General features: G+C 40.1%; 1 protein-coding gene across 5 annotated transcripts in view; it reads left to right on the forward strand.

Annotated features, from left to right (window-relative positions):
- RAE1 (ribonucleic acid export 1) overlaps positions 1-11,560 on the forward strand; it is a 601,382-nt gene extending 589,822 nt beyond the window's left edge. For all 5 annotated transcript variants that reach the window (XM_044090053.1, XM_044090052.1, XM_044090057.1 and 2 more), the window contains one exon: positions 11,243-11,560. In XM_044090053.1, the coding sequence (XP_043945988.1) occupies position 11,243 (1 nt within the window). In that variant the 3' untranslated portion in view covers positions 11,244-11,560. The remainder of the gene's footprint in view (positions 1-11,242) is intronic.
- Positions 11,561-12,131: the final 571 nt, after the last annotated feature.

Genomic DNA, 12,131 nt, shown 5'->3' on the forward strand with positions numbered 1-12,131 from the left:
GATCCACACGAATGGAAGTTGCATCCTCAACTTTTCACAAAGATAACTCAGGCATGGGGACAGCCAGACATAGATCTCTTTGCTACCCACAGAAATTGCCAGTTGAAAAAATTTTGTTCAAGGACCTATCATCCACAGGCCTGGAAAGTGGACGCACTTTCCTTAAATTGGGCAACATTGACAGTCTATGCCTTCCCGCCTCTTCCTCTGCTGCCCAAAGTTCTATTAAAAGCCAGAGCAGAGAGGCCGAAAATGATTCTCATCGCTCCAGACTGGCCAAGACAACACTGGTATCCGCTCCTGAGGAGCCTGACACATTCCCCACCATGGATCCTATCTCTAGTCCCTCTTCTGTTGTCCCAGCACAACTACAAACCCTTCACAGCCATCTCAAAACTCTAAATCTAGCTGCATGGAGAATTCCTTGATTTCCCAACAGTTTCTCTCCTCCAAGGAGGTGCAGGATGTCATCTTGGAGGCCAGAAGACCTTCTACTAGACAGGCTTACTCCGCCAGATGGAAACGATTTTGTGCCTGGAATCAAGAAAAGGGACAGAATCCTTGGGTAATAAATATACCTCAAATTTTACAGTACCTAGCTGAGATGTTAAACAATGGACTTTCCTTCTCCTCCATCAAGATCCGCGCTTCAGCCATTTCTGCACAATACAACACAGATCCTCCATTATTCTCTCACCCTCTCTTAAGGCAGTTCCTCAGAGGGGCAAAGAATTTAAAACCCCCCAAGGAAGCCACCAGTCCCTGCTTGGGACCTCAACTACGTATTGGAAAAGCTGACCCTTCCTCCCTTCGAGCCAGCTTCTTCAACAGAGTTACAGTACTTGTCATGGAAAACAGCCTTTCTTCTGGCTATCACCTCAGCACGCAGGGTTTCGGAGCTACAGGCCCTCATGGCTGTGCAACCATTCATCATTTTCCATCAGGACAGAGTTTCCTTACGAACCAATCCTACCTTTATGCCAAAGGTAGTATCCAGTGTAGCTTTGAATCAGACTATCCACTTACTTACCTTTTATCCTAATCCACAAAACAAAGGGGAAAGACTACTACATTCCTTGGACATTCACAGACAACTTTGTTACTACTTGGACAGAACAAAGCCATTCAGGAAATCTGAGCAACTCTTTGTGTCCTATGCTGTAGGTGCTCAGGGAAAGGCTATTTCCAAACAGACAATTTCAAAATGGATAGCCCACTGCATATGTTTTTGTTACTCATTCCATGGAAAAACTGTGCCTGCATGTATCAGATCCCACTCCACCAGAGCCACAGCTACCTCTGCAGCCTTCCTCAGGGGGGGTCCCTACCAAGGACATTTTGGAAGCAGCCACCTGGAGTTCAGTGCACACTTTCTCCAAGCACTGTCACCTCCCACTATACTCAAAATCTAGAGCGGGCTTTGCCACAGCAGTCAACAAAAGCCCAGAAGGGAAAACCAATAAACCAAACAAGTAGTCGGTAGCAGGTCCACAAGGGTGGTATTCGGAAATCTATCAGCTCACAATGAGGCACCAAACTCGACTGGCAATATAAAACCTGAATTTTATTACAACGCAAACGCCAACAGTGTGATACACTCGTTTTCATCAAAAATATGACTTCGTCAGACAAAATAATTAGAAATAACACAGATTTAAATACTCAAGAGCTAATCACACAGCATAATGAATTGATTGATAAAACAAATTTAAAGCCACAGAGATCCTTTCTAAAATTGCAGCATGCCATAACAGGTGATACTTCAACATTCCTAATTAAAAACAACAATAAAAGCCCGATACTATCTAAAATATTTTGGTAATGTTATAATCATGTTTTTTGTATATAAAACAAACTTTTATTCTATCTATTTACCAAGCCTGTATAGTAATGAAAAAGTAAATGAAAACAAGTGATTATATCCTATCAGATTTTAATTTCAAATATGGAACAATAGATATTGCTTCGTTGAGCCCTGGAAATCTATTGGATTCCAAAAAAATTTGCCAATGTGTCTCCCTGTGGGACAATAATGTCTCCCATGGTCCACCCCTGGGATCTTGTATAACAGAATCCAAAACAAAAAAGTTGTAAGTAGCGTCTGGACATACTAAACTATGCTTGTAGAGTGCGTTGTTCTTGTCTCGTTTGTTAATATCGTAGAGGTGCTCGTACACCCTTCTACGGAGTTGTCTTTTGGTCTTCCCCACATAGAAGGCCTGACATGACTGGCACAAAACCAAATAGACAACCCCGTAGGACAAGCAATTGTAAAATCTTGTGGAACTAATCCTCCTATTTCTACTTTCCACATAAACTGCCTCTTTGTTAATAATGTGTTTACACTGGGAACAACGTCCACACTTAAATGTACCCTTACGGGAATGTCCAGATTGCTGTTGTTTGGGACCCATCTCTAAAATTCTCTTGATGTTAAAACCTTTTTTGTAAACAGTTTTAAGTGTTGTGGTCTTGAATACGTCAAGGTCCGTCAGTTCCTGGAAAGCCTTAAATTCCCTTTCAACTATCTTCCGGAACGTCCCAACATTACCACTGTATTCTGTAATAAACAGTAGTTGTTGTCCTACACTGTTTGATTGACTCTTACCCTGCTCTATAACTGAACTATCTTGTCCCAAAATGGGCTTGAATCTTGTGGTTCTGCCTTGAAGAACCTCTTCTTTTACCAAATTAATCATGGTTTCGGGATACCCCCTGTCCATGAACATAGTTGTCAACTTATCACATTCCTTGTTGAATAGGTGGTCCTGGGATGTCATGCGTGACGCCCTGACCAACTGTCCCTTAATGATACCCCTCTTCTGAAACTCAGGATGTGAACTGGAAAAATGCAGGTAACTGTTTGAAAAGGTTGGCTTTCTATATACTGTGGAGGTAAAACCTGCTGCCTCCTTACTAATGGTAACGTCCAAATAATGAACTGATTCTACAAAGATCTCATGAGTAAAGTTTAAAAAACTTGTGGTACCACTAATGTAGGTTATAAACTCCTGGATGGTCTCAGGGGGACCTACCCAAAAAATGCAGATGTCGTCCAGGAATCTGGAATAATGATTCCAGTACTTCACAAAACCACAATTGTTGACAAATTTCTTCTCCCAGACGGCCATGATGATGTCTGCATAAGTTGGGGCAAAATTGGCCCCCATAGACACCCCAGTAATTTGTTTAAAGTACTCACCCCCATAGCATATATAGTTGTTTTCTAAAACCAACTCAACCAAGGTCGTAATCATGTTGACATCGTTCGCTGTAATCCCTTCACTATCCCACAAAGCCTCCTCCAACCATTCCAAACCCACATCGGTAGGGATGACAGAAAACAAATCCACCACATCTATTGTTAAAAATACTAGATTGGGATTGTATAACTTGTTGGTGACTCCTCGCAAAAATTCCCAGGAGTCCTTAATTAGGTAAGGCTCTCTACCCAACACCTGTTTAAGTTTCCAATCCAGAAATTTAGATATTGAATGGGTCTTAGAGCCCTGAGCAGCCACAATAGGTCGTAGTGGTGGGTCTTCCATACACTTGTGTATTTTAGGTACCCCAAAAATTGTGGGTACCTTGGGATGGTTGTTTTCCAGAAAAGAAAAGGTGTCAAATTCAATGACCTCCTGATCCAACATGTCTTTTATGGTAAGGTCAACCTTTTTATATGAAAGGTGTACCTCTTGGATAGAAGAAACAGTGTATTTATTGGTATCGTATAGAATGTCCCCCATTTTGCTTTCATATAGGACCTGGCTCATAAGAACAGTGCCCCCTCCCTTGTCGGGTTGCATAACCCTGATGGAATGGTTGTACGCTAAATCATATAAAACTGCATATTCTTCCTCACTTAAGTTATGTTCAAAGCTAGTCCGACCTAGTTCTTTACGAATTTTTTTCAATTCTTTGCTCCAAATTGCATAACTGTGGATGGAGTGGTGGATTGAAGGCACTGGACTTTTTTAACAATAAACTTGGAGCAACTGGGCCGTATCCAAATAAGTGTTGAAAATTGAGTTTACGGGTAAGCATTTTGAGGTCTAGGATACAGTTAACCAATTGGCTACCCCGAGATGGAACAAATTTGAAGCCTTTTGTAAATAAATCGAAGTGTGCTTCAGTGACAGGTACTTCACTGTAATTATAAATGTGGTAACCGTTCTTACTGTGTAAATGGTACACACCCAGTTCAGTAACAGTAATACAATTATCTACTGCCAGTCTTGATTCCTGTTCCTCCCCCTCCCCCGCCCTTGGTTGTTCCTGCCTTGAGAAAAAATCGGGTATACTGGAAAACCTTGTCCTCCTTGTTGGTTCCGGATACGCTCTGATCTTCTGGGTAAAACCCCCCCCTCGATTTCCCCAGCTGTATCTATAGAACCCTGGTCCTCAACCTCACCTAAGGCAGATGTTACTACCTCGGTGTGGGGAGCAAAATTCTGATGAAACTCGGGAATTGAATAATTCATGCCTCTAAAATGGGGTGGGTTGGGGTATTGTCGCCCCTCCTTGTATTCCCTAAGGTCTCTATTCAATTTGTTGGACTTTCTTTTAATGATGGTATCACAATGTTGGTCAATGTTTTTACGGATGTTGTAATATTGAACTTTATGTGATTCCACAGTAAATAATAAATCACAAGTGATAGCATCATTGCATGTTACTACTTGGACAGAACAAAGCCATTCAGGAAATCTGAGCAACTCTTTGTGTCCTATGCTGTAGGTGCTCAGGGAAAGGATAGCCCACTGCATATGTTTTTGTTACTCATTCCATGGAAAAACTGTGCCTGCATGTATCAGATCCCACTCCACCAGAGCCACAGCTACCTCTGCAGCCTTCCTCAGGGGGGGTCCCTACCAAGGACATTTTGGAAGCAGCCACCTGGAGTTCAGTGCACACTTTCTCCAAGCACTGTCACCTCCCACTATACTCAAAATCTAGAGCGGGCTTTGCCACAGCAGTCATGCAGGGCATCCTAGCCCCTCCTAGTTCCACTTAGTGCCTACCACCCTTACTTAGCTTTGGGATTCTACCCATCTGTTATGACTGCAGCTGTATGCACGATGAACATAGTACAGTTTTGTACATACCATAAATGTAGATGTTCAAGTGCTCATACAGCTGCAGTCCAGGTTTCCCTCCCTCCATCCCCTGTTAGGGACAGGCCTTATGACAAACACTTTTCATATAACCTTTTTGGGGTATTCTTTTATGGTGTATTTGCTTGCAACTACTGTTTTTGATTTATCAACATTGCATCTTTGCATAACATTATGCTTGCCTTCCTTCTGGGGGCACCTGACATCTGGGGCAAGAAAAACTGAAGAAAATGGCGTCAGCTGCCTCTTTTATACCCCTGTTGCACTAACGTCAGGGAAGAAGCGACGACAACCGATGCCGGACCTAGACTTTGGAATTCGGCCGACCGAGGACCCGCCTGACGGCAGGATAACCTATCTGTTATGACTGCAGCTGTATGAGCACTCGAACATCTACATTTATGGTAGGTACAAAACTGTACTTTCTCTCCAGTCATACAGATGTCCAGGTTGAAGCCTTTCCCACTGTGTATGCACCTATACACCTATCAAGCAAGACAAGTGTGTCCTTCTACACCCCATTCTGAAGACCCTACAAGTCAACTGCTTGGATGATCTGACTTCTTGTCTTCAGATACATTCTTGCAGAGGATTTAGTGAACATTGAGAGAAGATAGGGAGCCTGCTACTAAAAATCTTGACTGTATGAATGAAAACGATTTACTGGAAGAAGAACCAAGACCCCTTTTCAGCCTCATTGTCTTGGTCTGTATGGCATCTATTGGAGGTCTTCATTGCAAAGCTGTTGTATGCCTTATTGTACGTCAGTCATTTAGCTGTCAAAGCCTTGAGATCTGTAAATCCACCTTTAGGATTCTTGCAGCAAATAAGGCAGCTTTTCAAAGGATGGGAGTCCCACACTTCAGATCGCTAAGCAAGATAATTGCTTCTCCATGCAACCTGAACTTTGTGCAAAAAAAAGCTTACACTACCTCCATTTGAGCCAGCTGCCTCTGCACCTTTGAAATTTCTGCCTTGGAAAAAATCCCTTATTCAGATCAGCCAGTAAAATTTCTGAACTGCAAACATTTAATGAAGAAAAAGACATTTTTAGTTTTCCACAGACAGGAACAGCCAAATAACTAGTCCCAAGGTTGTGACTTTCAGGCCATACAGCTGCCTGACTATCGTCTTTCCTAAGCTCTGGAACAGGGGTAAGAGAGTTTTACATTTCTTGCATTTGCATAGATATTTGAAATGCCATTGGAACAAAACCAAAAACTTGAAATTCTTATAAGTTTTGTTGTATATCCTTTACAGCTTAAAAAGAGGGAAATTGGTTTCTAAACAAATCTCTAAATAGCTGTCTTATTGCACTCCTGTTTGAGATATATGGGGAGAAATTGGAAGGACATATTATATCTCATAGTAGAAGGGGCCCAGCAGCCACTGTGGCTTTCCTCAGAGGAGTAAGTACCCAGGGCATCTGGGAAGCAGGCCACCTGCTTCTCAGTCCGTATGTTTTCCAAGTGTTACATTCCGGACATTATCCCCACAGCAAGGGTCAGGTTTGTCACAACTGTCTTAACAGTACCATCTGCAGCCTGTACCAGCTAATTCAACCAGATCCCACACATGCTGAGTAGTCACTACTAGTGGCTGATCCAGAACAGGTGTGGATGTTGGAGCTACTGCTATCCAGATGTATTCAGTCCTAGATATTCACACCTCTTGGTGTACTCAACCTTCGTGTTTTCATGTTATGCATATTTAGAAATGCACATATGAAACTGTGAACACTACATTCTGGAAAGCAGGTAAAGTCCATACAGGCATTAAAGGATGAAGTAAAATTCATAATACTTTATTAGGTTGTGCCATAGGTGATAATTCTTGCTTATTCTGCTTGCCCCTCACCCACATGGATTACTTCTGTCTTGCATTTCCACCAACCTTTCAAAGCTACTGGGCAAGACTGCACTGAAAGGACTGAATTAATCCATGGGTCTGGTGGCCTTAAGACCCCCCAGAAGCCATAAGGTTCTACATGCACTGATATGCATTTTAGTGACGTTTTCCAATCTTTTGATCCAGCAGTGGCTTGAAGAAAAGTATGAACTAATGAAAGAAATAAATTATGCCCAAGGTTTAATGTTAAAAGCCGTACAAGAATAATACTTTCCAATAAATTAAAAATATAAGTGCCTGGAATAATACATAAATCATATGTGGAAATATTGCCTCTCAACCCCACCTCTAAAAAAAAAAAAAATATCACCTTCTGTACGTCTTTGTGGTGTTGGATTAGCATTGAAAGTGACATTGTTGCTGTCATTCATATAATCAGCATGCCTGTCCATCCCTACCTCCAAAAGACAAACACATCTTGTATATCCCTTTGCGGTCACACTGGTATAAAAGTAAACCAACAAAATGCCACAGTAACACATTTCCAACTTGATGTATTGAATGCCTCTTTGTTCTACCAGCAAAAGATCACAACCTGTGTATGACTGTATGTGTTTGCGTGTGTATTCCAACTTGTAGCATTACAGTGCATTGAGATAAGCTATAGCAACCTCTTTACAAATCTCTAAGGTCTGTGTATGAGAAAGTTGAAGGAAAAAAAAAATAACCACACTGCCCCCAGCCCCATATCAGCTATAGCAACCTGCTGAGTACATCTTTAATCAGGGCCAGTTTAAGATCAGGTGAGACTCTGGGAAGAAGTTGAAGATGAGGCCACCCCTACTAAGCTTATGTCAAAATCCCCTTATACAGTTGGGGGGGGGGTCGCCAATTTCAAAGAAGCTGTGGAGTCTAAAAAAAATTTTTTTTTTTTTTTTTTGGAAAGTACATGTTATATTTGGTCAGAATTTGCCTGTTCTCTTTCTCCAGTAAACAAACACAATCAAATAATTATTGTAGATGACAGTATGAATGTGCCCCCCCCCCCCCCCGAACACACACAAACACATGCACTTATTTACTGGCTAAGTGGACGGAAAGAAATTGGCCTGTGGCATTTATTTGGGGAGTTGGTAGAAACCAGAGCACCTGGATAAAACCCATGCAAGGATAAGAGCATGCAAATTATGTACAGAAAGGAGAGCCAAGAATTTTAGAGGGCCAGTCCCTGTGAGGTAGCAACACTGCTCATTGCATTACTGTGCCAGTGATTGGTTGTTTTCACATATGTCCTGCCATTACCTCCCAAGATAGATAAACTTCATACCTTTCAGCATTGTACGGAATGAAACTCAAATGGATGTCAGTATTTAGTAACTGCAATACTCAAGCATTTATCAGAAAACAAATTTTACAAGAAACAGACTAAAATGAAGCAAACTCTGTAACAGTCTGCAAAATGAGAGACTGTTAAGAACTCTGAATTTATCTTAACATTTTTTTTTACCCAAATAATGGCCACCATTTAAAAAAGGGTCTATATCACGTTGTCGAACGTTTAAAAGTTCGAACACCATATGGTCAACACCATAAGTTCGAACTTTTAAAAGTTCGACAACATAATAAAAAAAAAAAAAAAACACAAAAAACTTAACTGAAGGTTGTAAGCAGGGGCCAAGCACCCCTGCACCCCCCACACCCCAGTTACTTAAGTATACCAACTTCGAGATTGCACTACATTGCAGGAAAGGGAAAGCTTCCCTTATGGCGATCTCCATTGTAACGTTCAAAGTTTTACAAGTTCAAACTTGTAAAAGTTCGATAACGTGAATGAAGCCCTTTAAAAAAATATATACACACTTTAGTCTCCTAAAGACACAGATTAATGATTGTATAAACTGAGTAGTCAAACTTCACCAACAAGCAGTTAAAATGATCTTGATTGTGTAAACCTCATATGTTTGATTGTTATAAATTTATGCTTGATTTTATGTGGTTTTGTCTCAGAATAAATGCAGCTGCAGCTTGTAATTCATCTTGTTTCACCCAAATACATACTGGCCTTACAAGTCCAGAATTGCAGCAGTAAACAACAAGCCAGTCATTTAATATACAGACTGCCTCCATACCCATTAGCTACCCACAGTATCTGGTATGAACATACCAGGGTGAAAAAAAGGTGCATTGCAGAATTTTTGTTTCACAGAAACAGTATTTAAACTCTGTACTCCAGCTTCCTTCACAGAAATACGCATTTATGGCTATGAACAGCAAGGCCAGTTGTTTTATTTTCAGACAGTCCCTATACCCATTGCCTATACACAGTATCTGGTAGACCCTGCTAGGATAAAAAACAATGTTTGCATTAATGTAGTTTTGTTGTACAGGTACAGTAGTCATAGCTTGTATTTTGGCTCACTTTATCCAAGTATACATTAGCTCTCTAAAGCCAGAATTGCTGCAAACAGCATGGCTAGTCATTTCATCCACAGAAATTTCACATACCAATTTCTTTCCAAAATATTTGGTTTGACCCTGCCAGAATATAAAAAATGCCTGTTGTTTTTTTTTTTTGTCTGACAGGAACAGTACTGACAGCTCATTTTCATGCTTGCTTCGCCCAAATGCACATTAGTCCTGCAAAGCCAGGCTTGCAACAGTCAACACCAAGACTAATCGGCCTCCCTTTCCATTGCCTACCTTAAACCTGGTTTGACCTTGAATATAAATAATGTTGCATTGTAATACAGATATTGTTAAATTAATGAATTTTTGCTTTACAGAAACAGTATTCAAATCTTGTATCCCTGCCTGCTTTACCCAAATATACATTAGTCCTCCAAAAGCTGAACACCAATTCAAACAGCAAGACCATTCATTTCCGTCACAGACAGCCAATGTACCTACAGGATGTGGTGTGACCCTGACAGGATTTAAAAAAAAAATGCTTAGGTCCTGCAGTCTGGAATGAAAATAGACTGTATATACAAAACACTCCCATTTTTCTTTCTGTTTTCTAGTTCATTTACATTTTTGACCTCCCATGAGTAGATTACTCTTGCTGCTTTAGGCTGCAGCTTGTTTCAGAACCACTTTTGGTGGTATGGTGATATGCTGATTTTTAATCTCTATGCAGTTGCATCTTTACATTTGCGAGATAAAAAGCCCAACTGGTGATGCTGCTGCTAATTTGCAGTGCCCCCACAATAGTACAGTTGTAAAGTAACTTATACTATAATAAATTTTCTGTTGGATTGTTGGCTGAAGCACATTTCCATCTCACTTTTTCTTGTTATCAAAGGGCCTTTCACTTGACCTCTGCCCCCCTCCCATTGGGGTTTGTTTTATAGAGTCCTAACATTCCCCAGAATCCAGGCAGGGTTCTGTCCTGCAGGATTTTAGGGAAGAAAGAACTAACAATGGAGCAGGAAGAGGAGTCTTTTATTCTGAGGTTATGTTGCTCCCCACTATGCTTACATCCATCTTGTAGGAGGGGGAAGGATGCTAAGCTCAAGAAGTCAGGCCAGAACTCAGGCCTTCTGCATCAGAAGTTCTGTAGATTACTACTGCAAAAATGATCCACTCAAAGATTTACTGTTGCAGTAAGTTCCTGCGCAAACATACTTTTTGCTGACTGAATTTAAAATTTTCTTTAAATGTTAACTTTGTATATATTGCTCCTAGATGATATAGCCTACTGCAAGATACTGTCTTTTTTTTATAAAATGTATTGTAATAACTTCGAAGAAGTCGCAATGGACCTTACCTTATATCTTATTCTCTTTTGTTTGCTGCCTTTTATTTAACAAAATGAATCATACGTAGTATGTTTGTCTTGGCCTTTTGGGTTTGGTCATGCCTGAAGTGTCTTTCAACCAATTTACCTACCCGGTTAACAAGTACAAATAAAATAAGTAAATAAATGCACCAGAAGAAAAGGCTTAAGGCAATGGAAAAACATGCATTTGCTAACCGGGTAGACGCACTCAGCCCACTAAATACACACTCCCTTTTCATGGGGCACCTAGGAGCAATGCCTGGTTAAGTCCATCTATCCACAATCCTGGCTGGTTAAGTTATGTTTTCAAAGTCATACAACAGACAAATGGAAGCAGTGAGAATCAATCCCAGGACTGCTGCAGGGTCTGTGTATGTAGAAGAAGTTTGTGTACCCATTTAAATTGATCTTTAGAACTTTTAGTCTAATATCATTGCACATTGCAAATTTGTTACTTGTACAAATGCTGAAACTGATTTTTTTGTCTGTTTTTTAATTTTAGATTTAATCAATCGTGTCAACATCAGTTATTGGAGAAGAACTTGGAGCGGTGTAAAGTCTCTGAAGTCATCAGCCTTAATTTGTAAATACACAAACTGTCTCGCCAGCGAATTAATGTATTACTATAGCTTTCTTGACTTCAAAATATGTTTTATTATTTTTTGTGTATTGTAAAGTGCACATGAAACTTTGTAAAGGGATAAAAGTAGTTTGAGCTTCATGGCTGAATGGCTTCTTGTACAGCTTAAAGGCTGTGAAGTTGAATGATTCATTTTTTATTCAATAAATAGATTTTTATAATAAAAATGATTCTCTTTCATAGGTATCCTTGAGTTTCTTTCTGAAACTAGTTAAATTAATTAAATTTCTTTTAAAAAGTAAATTCCGTTAAGCTTCTGTCTTTCCAAATAAAATGGTCTTGGAGGGACTGCAAAGAAGTCCAAAAAAGTGTAACAGTTCACATGTGCAACTTTGACCTTTTATTGAATTCTGAATTGATCATTCATTTAGTTGATATTTGTTAACCCAGATAGTGGGCCAATCCATAGATTATCCTTTTTGTCTGTGGCCCAGACCAAAATTATAGCTAATAACAGGTAGATCAAAAAAGCCATACAAAAGTGATATATATTGCATACAAATCCAGTTTTAGACATTATACATAAAAATGTAAAATGAGTGCATAGCACACACATAAAGTAGCATACACAGTCAGAGCTCATATGTGGCAAAACGTCATTGGCAGTCACTGTAACAGTCATTGTTAAGCACAGATTGACTTAGTCACCATACTATGCAAGTAACTCCCATATGTAGCGCTTACATTTTCTTAATTACCAAACTACATGTTAGTTTCCTCAGTACTGTGAAAGACTGCATGTTGTAGGAGT

Source organism: Protopterus annectens, chromosome 12.part0 (genome assembly GCF_019279795.1).
Source record: "Protopterus annectens isolate FY-2018-M chromosome 12.part0, PAN1.0, whole genome shotgun sequence".
Taxonomy (NCBI): domain Eukaryota; kingdom Metazoa; phylum Chordata; order Ceratodontiformes; family Protopteridae; genus Protopterus; species Protopterus annectens.